The 14537-nt window shown below is 40.3% G+C and overlaps 1 protein-coding gene across 6 annotated transcripts in view; it reads right to left on the bottom strand.

Annotated features, from left to right (window-relative positions):
• The window catches only part of LOC124797844 (E3 ubiquitin-protein ligase Nedd-4), a 198714-nt gene extending 184935 nt beyond the window's left edge, over positions 1-13779 (bottom strand). For 4 of the 6 annotated variants that reach the window (XM_047260892.1, XM_047260888.1, XM_047260893.1 and 1 more), the window contains exon 1: positions 13366-13779. In XM_047260892.1, the coding sequence (XP_047116848.1) occupies positions 13366-13512 (147 nt within the window). In that variant the 5' untranslated portion in view covers positions 13513-13779. Of the gene's footprint in view, positions 1-12421; positions 12798-13365 lie in introns of those variants that run through there. The other 2 variants (XM_047260894.1, XM_047260891.1) reach the window with 2 other exon arrangements.
• Positions 13780-14537: the final 758 nt, after the last annotated feature.

The raw sequence follows: 14537 nt of genomic DNA, 5'->3' as shown, positions 1-14537 counted from the left end.
TTGCAAAAGGCCCTTGGAAAGCTGCTTACACTGTCAATTAGACAAGCACAGTGTTTTCACCCTAGCATTAAACATATGAGGGCACACCCTCAGTATTGCAAGTGTTGTGCTCATATACAACCGTGCAGCTGAAATAAATGTGTCAGTGCCTGCTAACCTCATACAATTGCAGCCATTCCTCGACAAGATAACTTATTATGCAAATTTTATTTCCCAAATAGAGCGAATTGTGCATCCACTGAATCAGATGTGCAAAGAGGGCATAAAATCTGCGTAGTCAGCTTCCTGTCAACAAGCTTTTCAATGCCTTAAAGATTACCTCAAAATAGTCCAGAGCCTTATACACTAGGCCTGCAGTTGACAGGCGCAACTGACTCGTTACAGCAAGGGATTGTGGCAGTTTTATCCCATAAATTGTCAGATGGCTCTGAAGACCAATTGCCTATGCCACCAAATATTAACAGTGGTGCCATTAAACTGTTCCCGAGTTCAGCAGAAAGTCTTAGAAATAATTTACAGTGTAAAGAAGATCAAATATATTTGAGTGGAAAGCAAATTTTACCTGTTACCTGACTACAAAACTTTAAAATAAATTTTTAGGCATCACTCTAAGTTCCTAGAAAGGATAGCACAGTGACTTCACTGATGGCCATGGTTTTTTAAATGGGTAGAACAATGAAAGCCACTTTCACCCCACCATCCAACATGTCAACACAAAAGTCCAGCCTTTCTACTGTCCTCAACACAGGCAACAGTTTGCTTTGCAATCTAACAGCACCTGCATGAAACCTAGACGAATTCCCATCGAGAGCAGCACACAAGGTAGCTACAGCAGCGGCCCACAAGCCTGTTCTCTGCAAAGTTTTGTAAAGTGGTACAGTTAGTATGTCTGGAGCACTTAAAAAAAGCAGATTCAGCATTTAATAACAATTCTGCAATGTGACACAGACTAAGATTCACATACACCATCTTAACATTATCCACTGACAATTCTACTGGGTTGTCATTTTCTGCCCCTGCATCATCCAGCTACATCATGCCTTACACACACGTGAAAGTGTTAGCCCAATGGCATCTATACTGGCCCAGTACTGATGCAGAAACTGAACATGATTACCACTCCTGCTGCACCTGCTTTATGGTCATCCCAGATCAGAACTCCCACCACCCATCACCCAGTTGTACCAGAATTTTGCCAGGCCACTTCAGGGAGATAGGCATTTGCTGATGGTGAATGCTGTCTCCCACTTTCCTTTTGCATCACAAATGTCAGTGAACACACATGCTAATACCCGTACCCCCTCTGCAATCTTCACATTCGAAGGAACATCACACACACTGGTGTCTGACAATGGCTCACAGTTCACACAACTGCAGTTCAAAGCCTTCTGTCACAACAGTATTGAGCATAGGACCAGTGCCTAGTTCCAACTGGTCTCCAATACAGAAGCCGAGCAAATGCTCTGAGTGTTTAAAGCTAAAATGTGTAAGGCTTTCCTGATGATGCTGACCAACTAAGCACTCCACAGCTTCCTTGGCATGTACTGGCCCACCCCCATCAACAGGGCCAGTCCAGCCAACATACTGCAAGTGCACAGGCATCAAACCCTGCTATATTTCCAGTGTCCATGAAGTTGCAGCTGGTCACAAGCTCATGAACTGCCACTGAATACTAGTTTTGGCCACAATTGCAGTCACTATCAGCACCAACCCATGGACCTGACACACCAGCAACCACCTCCCACACCACTAGCCTTAACTCTGCAATCCCCACTCACTGGTACAACCTGCACTCCCATTAGGCCTACCTAATTATAAGTAAGTAAACAAGCAGGTCATTGTGTGGAAGCCTATGGATGCGGCACAACTCCCATCACCCACCGCTCAGCTGTACCAGTGCAGCACTGCCTCTGATGAACTGCCAACTCCACTGCCCTTGCTCCCAGTAGTCAACTGGAGTTGGCCAGTCTAGCACCATCATGCTTCTCAAACCCATGGCAAAGAACACAGCTACACTTCCCAGCCTTCCACAGAGGCAACAGCACAATTGTGCTCATCATCAGCCATACATGCTAATTTTGGGGAATAGGATTTAGTATAAATAGCATCACAGAGATGCTGCACATTGCTACAATGACAGCCACCACCTCAGGCCGCACGAGGCAGAATTGGTGTGAAACATTGGTCACACCATTCACTTCACTATATACTGCCTGGGAGACCAGTAATCACTTGTTATGTGCTGTATCAAGTGGTCAGTATCTAGTCACATCACTAAGCACACACAACAACACTATTTTGTTTCTGGGACAGTTGGTTTTCGCTACTGGTATACATTCAGTGTGCAGCTTACCAAGACTACTGCATTGTTTGTGATTTATGCTTTCTTAACAGGAGTGGAAAAAACCTCTTTATTGTTTGTCAGCTAAAATTTGAGAGAAAACAGAGAAATCATGTTCAAGAGTAAGAGTAGAGTAAGAGTAGAGTAGAGTAAAAGGAAATGGATAGCAGTGATAAGAAAAAGAATTCAGTTCATTATGATTTTCTCTGAATGTGCACAATGACTAGGTATGAGTGCCTCAAATTACTTCTGTCATGCACTGAGATGCTTTAATGAAATATTTGATACAATTAAAATCTATAAAAATCAATTGCTTCAAATTACAGTGGTGCATATATGTGCGTACATATCTGTACATTCACTATTGAGTAGAATTTAAGCCTAAAAAACATTAATACTGGCAGGATATCAGTCTCAGGAATTCCAAGATTTTTGAGAATGTTTTTAATTTCAACAACAAAGGTGACAAACTCATGCAGGAGACGGGCGATCACTATTACAGTAATCAGTAGTTCTGCATTCAGGCTGACTATGTCAGCAGTGCTAAAAGTCAAACATTAGGCAACGAATGACTTTATTGCTCCTATGAAACATTTAGGAATTTATTCATCAGCAGATATACTGGAGCAATTACTGCATCTACATGTGGCATTTCATGTTGTATGTGAAGCAATGCGAATTTTTGTTTCTTATACAACATGAAATGCCATATCTACACGCAGTAAATGCTGCTGGGTATCTGATGATGGCTAAATTCCAAAATGAGTCATACAAGCAATAAAGTCAGTCCTTGCCTGATGTCTGACTTTTACCATTGCAACCCAGTCAGTTTGAATGCTGAACTACTGACTCTTAATTTCAACAATGTAGGAAATTTAAATATGTTACTAGGATCAGTTTTTAATACAGAGCTTCCTATATTTTCTTATCTCCAAAGTAAGTTTGGAGTTTTTACCATGGTCTAGACTTGACATGAAACCTTTAAAGTTATTATCGGATAATTATCTTATTCAGGTGACCAAAAATTAGTATTGCTTATTTGAAGTAAAAATGGAGTAATTTGTAAATGTTGCCCACATTTAAATTAATAAATCTTTTACAATCTTTTCCAATAAACAGGTTAAATTTGGATGATCTGCCAGAAAATAGAAAGAGGGCAACTAGCTGATAACCATTTAACTGCAAAAACCATCATGATGGGTCTTAAAGCAAACAACTTCTAAAACCAAGTTATCGGTATGAATACTGCCACAGTGAAGCTTCGTTGCAAAGATTCTCAAAACACGGATACTTCGCACAGTACATTAATGGAACAGTTATGTACACTGTGTGATCAGAAGTATCCGGACACCCCTAAAAAATATGTTTTTCATGTTAAGTACATTGTGCTATCACCTACTGCCAGGTATTCTATATCAGTAACCTCAATAGTCACTGGACAACGTGAGAGCAGAATGGGGCACTCCGCGGAACTCACGGGCTTCGAACCTGGTCAGGTGACTGGGTGTCACTTGTGTCATACGTCTGTACACGAGATTTCAACACTCCTAAACATCCCTTGGTCCAGTGCTTCCTATGTGATAGTGAAGTGGAAATATGAAGGGACACGTACAGCACAAAAGCGTACAGGCCGACCTCGTCTGTTGACTGACAGATACCACAGACAGTTGAAGAGGGTCTTAATTTGTAATAGGCGGACATCTATGCACACCATCAAACAGAAATTCCAAACTGCATCAGGATCCACTGCAAGTACTACGACAGTTAGGTGGGAGGTGAGAAAACTTTGATTTCATGATCAAGTGGCTGCTCATAAGCCATACACCACGCCGGTAAATGCCAAACGATGCCTCACTTCGTGTAAGGAGTGTAAACATTGGATGTTTGGACAGTGGAAAAACATTGTGTGGAGTGATGAATCATGGTATGCAATGTGGCGATCCAATGGCAAGGTGTGGGTATGGCAAATGCCTGGTGAATGTCATCTGCCAATGTGTGTAGTGCCAACAGTAAAATTTGGAGGCGATAGTGTTATGGTGTGGTTGTGTGTTTCATGGAGGGGGCTTGCACCCCTTGCAGTTATGCGCGGCACTATCACAGCACAGGCCTACATTGATGTTTTAAGCACCTTCTTGCTTCCCACTGTTGAAGAGCAATTCGGGGATGGTGATTGCATCTTTCAACACGATCATAATGCACAGCCTGTGGCGGAGTGGTTACACGACAATAACATCCCTGTAATGGACTGGCCTCTACAGAGTCCTGCCTCACTCCTACAATCATATAATTAACACATTTTTAGACAAAGTATTTTAAAATGTGTGATACATAAAACTCAATAAAATTCAGTTTAAACACTAGGTTGTTGTTGTTGTTGTTGTTGTCTTCAGTCCTGAGACTGGTTTATTGCAGCTGTTCATGCTACTCTATCCTGTGCAAGCTGCTTCATCTCCCAGTCCGTACTGCAGCCTACACCCTCCTTCTGAATATGCTTAGTATATTCATCTCTAGGTCTCCCTCTATGATTTTTTCCCTCCACACTGTCCTCCAATACTAAATTGGTGATCCCTTGATGTCTCAGAACATGTCCTACCAACCGATCCCTTCTTCTAGTCAAGTTGTGCCACAAACTCCTCTTCTCCCCAATTCTATTCAATACCCCCTCATTAGTTATGTGATCTACCCATCTAATCTTCAGCATTCTTCTGTAGCACCACATATCGAAAGCTTCTATTCTCTTCTTGTCCAAACTATTTACCGTCCATGTTTCATTTCCATACATGGCTACACCCCATGCAAATACTTTCCGAAATGACCTCCTGACATTTAAATCTATACTTGATGTTAACAAATTTCTCTTCTTCAGAAGCGCTTCCCTTGCCATTGCCAGTCTACATTTGATATCCTCTCTACTTCAACCATCATCAGTTATTTTGCTCCCCAAATAGCAAAACTCCTTTACTACTTTAAGTGTCTCATTTCCTAATCTAATTCCCGCAGCATCACCCGACTTAATTCGACTACATTCCATTATCCTCGTTTTGCTTTTGTTGATGTTGATTTTATACCCTCCTTTCAAGACACTATCCATTCCATTCAACTGCTCTTCCAAGTCCTTTGCTGTCTCTGACAGAATTACAATGTCATTGGCGAACCTCAAAGTTTTTATTTCTTCTCCCTGGATTTTAATACCTACTCCAAATTTTTCTTTTGTTTCCTTTACTGCTTGCTCAATATACAGATTGAATAACATCGGGGAGAGGCTACAGCCCTGTCTCACTCCCTTCCCAACCACTGCTTCCCTTTCGTGCCCCTCGACTCTTATAACTGCCATCTGGTTTCTGTACAAATTGTAAATAGCCTTTCACTCCCTGTATTTTACCCCTGGCACCTTCAGAATTTGAAAGAGTATTCCAATCAACATTGTCAAAAGCTTTCTCTAAGTCTACAACTGCTATAAACATAGGTTTGCCTTTCCTTAATCTTTCTTCTAAGATAAGTCGTATGGTCAGTATTGCCTCACATGTTCCAATATTTCTACGGAATCCAAACCGATCTTCCCCAAGGTCGGCTTCTACCAGTTTTTCCATTCGTCTGTAAGGAATTCGCGTTAGTATTTTGTAGCCGTGACTTATTAAACTGATAGTTCAGTAATTTTCACATCTGTCAACACCTGCTTTCTTTGGGATTAGAATTATTATATTCTTCTTGAAGTCTGAGGGTATTTCGCCTGTCTCATACATTTTCGTCACCAGATGGTAGAGTTTTGTCAGGACTGGCTCTCCCAAGGCTGTCAGCAGTTCTAATGGGATGTTGACTACTCCCGGGGTTTGTTTCGACTCAGGTCTTTCAGTGTTCTGTCAAACTCTTCACGCAATATCAGGTCTCCCATTTCATCTTCATCTGCATCCTCTTCCATTTCCATAATATTGTCCTCAAGTACATTGCCCTTGTATAGACCCTCTATCTACTCCTTCCACCTTTCTGCTCTCCCTTCTTTGCTTACAACTGTGTTTCCATCTGAGCTCTTATATTCATGCAAGTGGTTCTCTTTTCTGCAAAGGTCTCTTTAATTTTCCTGTAGGCAGTATCTGTCTTACCCCTAGTGAGATAAGCCTCTACATCCTTACATTTGTCCTCTAGCCATGCCTGCTTAGCCATTCTGCACTTTCTGTCGATCTCATTTTTGAGACGTTTGTATTCCTTTTTGCCTGCTTCATTTACTGCATTTTTATATATTCTTCTTTCATCAATTAAATTCAATATTTCTTCTGTCACCCAAGGGTTTCTGCTAGCCCTCGTCTTTCTACCTACTTGATCCTCTGCTGCCTTCACTACTTCATCCCTCAGAGCTACTCATTGTTCTTCTACTGTATTCCTTTCCCCCATTCCGATCAATTGTTCCCTTATGCTCTCCCTGAAACTCTGTACAACCTGTGGTTTAGTCATTATATCCAGATCCCATCTCCTTAAATTGCCACCGTTTTGCAGTTTCTTCAGTTTTAATCTCCAGTTCATAACCAACAGATTTTGGTCAGAGTCCACATCTGCCCCTGGAAATGTCTTACAATTTAAAACCTGGTTCCTAAATTGCTGTCTTATTATTATATAATCTATCTGAAACCTGTCAGTATATACAGGCTTCTTCCATGTATACACCTTCAGTCATGATTCTTGAACCAAGTGTTAGCTATGATTAAGTTATGTTCCGTGCAAAATTCTACCAGGCGACTTCCTCTTTCATTTCTTAGCCCCAATCCATATTCACCTACTATGTTTCCTTCTCTTCCTTTTCCTACTGTCGAATTCCAGTCACCCATAACTATTAAATTTTCGTCTCCCTTCACTATCTGAATAATTTCTTTTATCTCATCATACATTTCTTCAACTTCTTCGTCATCTGCAGAGCTAGTTGGCATATAAACTTGTACTACTGTGGTAGGCGTGGGCTTCATGTCTATCTTGGCCGCAATAATGCATTCACTATGCTGTTTGTAGTAGCTTACCTGCACTCCTATTTGTTTATTCATTATTAAACCTACTCCTGCATTACCCCTATTTGATTTTGTATATATAACCCTGTTTTCACGTGACCAAAGGTCTTGTTCCTCCTGCCGCCGAACTTCGCTAATTCCCACTATATCCAACTTTAATCTATCCATTTCCCTTTTTAAATTTTCTACCATACCTGCCCGTTTAAGGGATCTGACTTTACACACTCCAATCCGTACAAACGCCAGTTTTCTTTCTTCTGATAATGACGTCCTCTTGAGTAGTCCCCGCCCGGAGATCTGAATGGGGGACTATGTCACCTAAGAGGACACCATCATCATTTAAGCATACAGTAAAGCTGCATGCCCTCGGGAAAAATTACGGCTGTAGTTTCCCCTTGCTTTCAGCCGTTCACAGTACCCACACAGCAAGGCCGTTTTGGTTAGTGTTACAAGGCCAGATCAGTCAATCATCCAGACTGCTGCCCCTGCAACTACTGAAAAGGCTGCTGCCCCTCTTCAGGAACCACACATTTGTCTGGCCTCTCAACAGATGCCCCTCTGTTGTGGTTGTACCTATGGTACGGCTATCTGTATCGTTGTGGCACGCAAGCCTCCCCACCAACGGCAAGGTCTATGGTTCATAAAAACACAGAATTCCTTGAGATTTTATGAAATTTGAGAAATTCCTCAGATTTTCCAGGTAAAATGTAAGGCCCTGAGAATTCCAGGTTTTCCAGAAGAATTGGAATCCTGGCAATGGTGTTGTTCATGTCTGGTGTCGGTATCAGTCCTGGTAGAGTAGGTAAGGGGCAAAGAAAGCATCAAATGTTGATTGATTACTGTGAAGACCATGTAGATGTCACATAATCTACAGAGACAGCATTATCAGTACCTTACAAAAGTCTGAAGGGGGCCTCATTGCAGTCGTCCAGTTGGTCAGCTGGCCAAATCTTACATATCCACATTTACGAAAAATTTGGTTGTGACAATGGCCTGATGTTGGGCTGCACCCAAACATGAGGGCAGACATACTAGCTGTCAAGACTCGGTTGACAACATCTGACCACCGCAAGGAGGAACTGCAGTATTAGCACTGTGCACCAAGCACATTGTAATCCCTTCATATCTTCGTCTGCCTTTCCAGAATAAGTAACGGACTCTCTGCAAAATTCTGTCATCTCCCACTACTGGTCAGTCTAGAAGCAGCTGGACGAAAGAGCTGGACACATGTAGACTTCTGTTACCACCAGAACACGTAACTGTGACTTTATCATTGTGGTGATCATGCACCACACACTGCTGATGAATGCCATCACACTGTGGTTATATATTACTAGCAGTTCTGAACTACCCCTTGCGACCATTATCAGCAAGCATGACAGTGACCTGGGGAGAGGTTTCACCCTTCCTATGTTACAGAGAGGTACAGTGGTCTTACACATTACTTCATGGTGTGGGGAGACAGTGTATGACTTCAGGTCACAGCTGGTAGTGATTGAGGGAACTTTGACGGCACACTGGTACATCATGTACCTCCTGCATCATGAGTGACAGTATTGTGGTGTCATTTTTCAACACAATAATCCTCACATCTGTCCCCAATAGAACGTGTGGGACCCACTTGGTTGTCATCTCTGTTCAAATCTCAGATTCCAAGATATCAAGGACCAGTTACAACAGTGGTGGGCCAGCTCACCTCATGAGAACCTGTATAATACACTTCACAACCAAGTAAGTCGATGTATCATCATAAAAATACATGGGCTCAAGCTACCAAGGCTTTTGTAAATTTAACTCAATTTTGCTGTCTCTGAAACATCACATACCCTCTCAACCCATGAAATTTCATTTTTTCCACTTCCTCACCTTCAGGTGTTTTTTTTTTTTTTTTTTTTTTTTTTTCTCTTCAGTCACTATATGGAAATGACCTCTCATCCCAGTCTGTTGACTGATTTTTGCTGAAAATGGTTCAAATGGCTCTGAGCACTATGGGACTTAACTTCTGTGGTCATCAGTCCCCTAGAACTTAGAACTACTTAAACCTAACTAACCTAAGGACATCACGCACATCCATGCCCGAGGCAGGATTCGAACCTGCGACCGTAGCAGTCCCGCGGTTCCGGACTGCGCGCCTAGAACCACTAGACCACCGCGGCTGGCTGATTTTTGCTGAAATGTGGCCACTCAAATCTACCGAGAAACAGGAATATAAAGGATGAAGTATAAAATATATTTTTTGGAATAATGATTTATGAGGAAAAAACAAACAACTTGTGAGGTAGGGTGGCTCATGTGCCTAAACTATACAAATAGCCATATCATAGGTGCAACCACAATGGAGGGGTACCTGAAAAGAGGCCTGGAAAGACGTCATTTTCAGCAGCTGAAGGGACAATTGTCTGGACGACTGGTCTGGTATGGTACCATCAGCCAACATGGTCTAACTCTGCTGGAGCTGTGAATGGGTGAAAGCATGGGGGAAACTACAGCTGTTATTTTTCTAGGCACTTGAAGCTCTACCATGTGGTTAAATGATGATGGCATCATCATAGATAAAATATTCTGGAGATAAATAGTGTCCCAGTCTGATCTCAGGGTGGCTACTACTAAGGAGTATGTTACTGTCAGGAAAAATAAAACTGGCAGTCTACAGGTTGGAGCATACCCATCATCGGTTAAGTAGACTGGAGAATTTAAAAAAGGAAATGCCAGCCATGATAAAATCACTCTCCCTGGTGTGCAAGATGTACAAGACAAGCAAAACACACTCAGTTTAGTAAGTTACAGTTGCAAAATACTTAAATTATTTAAAGAAGATCAACACTAACAAATGTACAAGAAGGGTAATGGAATGCTGTTTAATGAAATCACACTTGGGGATTAGACTAGGAAATGAGAAATAAAAGTAGTAGACGAGTTTTTCTAGCTGGGCATTAAAATAACCGATTGCCGAAGTAGAGAGGATATAAAATGTAAAGCAGAAATGGCAAAAAAAAAAAAAAAAAAAAAAAAAAAAAAGTGTCTATGAAGAAAGGGTATTTCTTAACCTAAAATAAAGTCTCTGTTGGCAGTGTGAGCATGCACGGAAGTGAAATGTGTATGATAAATAGTTCGGACAAGAAAATAGCTTTTGAGCTGTAGTGCATCAGAAGAATGTTGAATATTAGATAGGTAGGTCCAAGAGCCAATAACTAATTAGGAGGAACAGAAATGGGGAAAAATAAAATTTGCAGCACAACTTGACAAAAAGACCCTTCTTCTTGTCAAGTTGTGCTGCAAATTCTGAGACATCAATTTGATAATGGGAGGAAGTGTGAGGGGGGTACAAATAGCTGTTAAGGGGATGAAGGGACAAGTACAGTAAGCATATTCTAATGGACGTGGGTTGTTGTAGTTATTCACACATGAGGGATGATGTATCAACCCACTCTTTGGCCTGAACACCACATCAATGGCAATTTAATTTCGATATTTTTATCTATTACATGCTGAAGAAACAAGCTCCAGTGATTCTACACATATAGCATTTATACTGCAAATATACGCATCAAGGATGACATACATATAGTTGTATTTTTTTTGTTTGGTAGTTATTTGCTTGTTCCATGGGTCGCAACTGCAATTTCTCTCTGTAGTGTATACCTTTTCAATTATGTTGCAATAATGTACATCCTTGAAATTATTTAGATCGCTATTATTAAACATTATCATCAAAATACCTTATATTCCTCCAGGTTTTCTATTTACCATATCATAATTTGAAAATGGCACACAAATTACACAGCCCATCCATAAAAATTATCACTATTTGCAACTTATTGATCTGGTATGAAAAGGAGTAGATTATACGACCACAGTAGTTTTATTTCCTATCTTTAGCCACATCATATTCGGTATCATATTTATTTCAGTTCAATATTGGAATCTCATCAATTACTCATCAGAGGAGGGCTTCCAATTGAAACAGAATGGCACTAAGTGAAACTACAGGCATCACTCGATGATCATATCAGCACACAATCAACCTTCAGTCTCAACTACTAATTTTGTTTAACTTCAGAGTCAAAATAAATACAACACATACTGTCACATTAAGTGTACCACACTGTTGGACTTATCACCAACAAGAGCACAATATATGAAAACTTACTGAAACTTTCACAATTATTGATTTCCAGTGTTCACACTTTCATTCGTTTTCGTACACAAACTATTAGTCAATCCAAAAATGTAAGCCCTTCAAGCAATATTATCAGTTTATTTTAGCACCTAGTAAATATTATTACTGAAGTGCAATGTACTCTAACCACTGTCAACATAATTTTTGCCCACACTAATTTTGGAATATCTGGCAGATCAAATGCAACAACACATTTTCAAAAGGATATGCAATAAAAATGTATTTAGCTCTGTATAATTCTTGTATATCCAACAGAGTGTCATAATTCATCTTTAGTTATCAGTGTAATTAACTTGCAGGCACTGGAATAAAGTGGTCAAGCCGTTTTTGGTATTAGTAACTAATTAAGGATCATTGTACAGCGATACAGAATTGTCACTGTAAAACAAACTTCTGAATGTAAACATATAGCGAGACTGTGATATTCAACCACCCTCTCCACCTGAAATCTTGACAGTCGTGACGGCATGATCTGTAATGTAGTCTGTTGTATAGGAAGTCAGACAAGTACTGATATGACCCTTTCACTATGTCCTGTACATCAGTTTTTGGGCTAAGCAGTTTCACTGCATGACATGCACACAATAGTTTTCCTAATGTGACCAAATGATACAGTTTTAGTGAGAAGTGCTTCTATGTAGACGTCTTAAAATTTATATAACTTATTAAACCATGTTTTGAAAATAAATACAACGGAATCGAGTCTATGTGACAACATAACGTAATTTGTTTCTACCTAATCCAGGGTTTGAGACTGCAATACTTAAGGGCGAACGATGAACGGATTATAATTTACCAAGTTGAGTACTTATATTAATAGTTAATTACACGTAAAAATGTTGGCATCTCTACGATATTCAATATAGTTGTCAGTTATTTTATGATTATCATTGTAACCTTACTTACATGCCCGTCTAGCCCGACTGCTGAAAAGTATCCATATTCATTTGTCGTTGCCATCAATCTATTACAATCACCTTCGTATGGCATCGATAGTAAATCTAATACAGTACACTTTTCCTCCTTCCTCCTTTAGGGGAAGGATTTAATGGTTACTTCACGAGGAGAATGTTGCCTACCATGTCGTAATGACAACCGTCTGCTGTGCTGTTATGTGACAGCCCGAAGACAAAAATTTGGGATACTTGATGCTCCCCGAAATGCTCACTTTCTTGGGGCTTAATAGACACGCAAACATACACATGCAATCACTTTCCTGCAGAAGCTTGTCAAATTCGACATCCATGCAATGACGTTTCTCCAAAGCACCTGCAACGCGAAAGTGAGGTCACGATTGTATTGGGAGCAATCTTTGGTTGACACATAGTATCTACACGACGGAATATTAAGGAAAACAAAGCTGGGCTATTGTTTCTGCGAATTTTTTTTTAGTCTAGCTAAGTTACTGGCTGTTGGCGCTTGTGAAAAAGTCAGTTTCAAAAAATGTATAAGTCCACAAAGTATTTTTATTTCGTCAGTATTTTTACATATATTTTCTTTGTTAAGAGATGCTCAGGTGTGAGATGTGCCTCTACACTGACGGAAAATGTGTCAATGAGGGGAACAGTGTATCACCCTCAAATCCTGTACGAAACGAACTGAGAATGTGGACAGTTGATTACATTATATACTATTATATTGGCGCCTTTCGACCACCCCTAAATTAGTTTTGACCGATAGTGTACTTTTTTCTTTCTCAAGTACAGTAAGATGCTGTTACGTAATGGTTTTGTTGAGGCCATCCTTTATAATTAATACCACGTGACAATGAGCACGGTGGTAATTCAGCATAAGACACTAGCTTAAATAAATGACGTACCCCACCTAGCATGAAATGGAAAATTATTTACCGTCTCGGGTAATGGCAAACACACAGATCGTCGTTGTGATATCCTGGACGATGTAACTTCTCGCTGCCTGCTTACTGATGAGTGTCGTCTTCTTGGAGGCGGCTGAGGAGGGCCGAGTCCATTTTGTACATAATGGTGCACCGACATGATTTCAGCACCATACAGAAATCACAAAATCAGATGTTCACTTTGACTTGCCCCCACTCACTTGGCTCGTCTCACAACAAATATACAACAAATCTCTCATAATATAAAAGAGCATAACACTGTTGTGTCGGATAAACTTAAAATGTCAGTTCTTTTATTGGCACTGTCACACAAAGTCTGTAACACTGCGACGTAAAACACTTATTGACTTCATTCGAGGGTGGTGAGAGTGATAAGCGTCAGAAACGTTGATACCAGCTTAACGCTAATACTTCTAAGATAAGCCACAAAGACATCTGGCAGCCATAGCCGTCTGCAGCCTTCTCCTATTAACAGATTCAGGGCGGGGGAAGTAAATTAACGTGCGTGCATGACGCAAGCCATCATTCCAGAGAAAAAGTGCAGGCCTTCTTCAATGAGTGGAAGTGGCATGATATTTCACGATCATATTGTTTCAACTTTTTTGTAGTTCTATTTCTGATTATGAGAATTCTGTAGCTTGTTCATGATGAGTCATAATGATTTCTGCTTAACCATTAGGCCTATTGAAAGAGCAGGCAACAACTATGGACTGTCCTTGTTGCTTGGATTGCAACAGTTGTTGTCTTCATAGTGTGTAAATGATGATTACCATATCCCAGAAAATTACTCATAATAATATATGGTTGCAACAACATCTATTGTGCACATCATATTACATGAATTCACAAAATTGCTTTGGCTGTTTCAGTGTCTATAGTTTTCAAACTTCGAACCATTAGTCAGTGGCATTGTACACAATGTTAACATAACTTTACACTATTAACATAATACAGATACTGTAATTATGCATGAGCCATATGCTGGAGACAACAAAACACAATATGTGAATGAATGAGTGGTGACACACCACACATTTTACTTTCCATAAATTCCTGAACTTCTTGTTGCATGGTGTTGTGTGTGTGTGTCATACATTATTATTATTAATTTAAAGAAGGAGCTGAATCAATAATATCCCCGGAAATTGTTCCAGTTGTTTATCT

This window comes from Schistocerca piceifrons, chromosome 5 (assembly GCF_021461385.2).
Source record: "Schistocerca piceifrons isolate TAMUIC-IGC-003096 chromosome 5, iqSchPice1.1, whole genome shotgun sequence".
NCBI lineage: Eukaryota > Metazoa > Arthropoda > Insecta > Orthoptera > Acrididae > Schistocerca > Schistocerca piceifrons.
The sequence above is the reverse complement of the archived record's forward strand: the minus strand, read 5'-3'. Positions and strand labels throughout refer to the sequence as shown.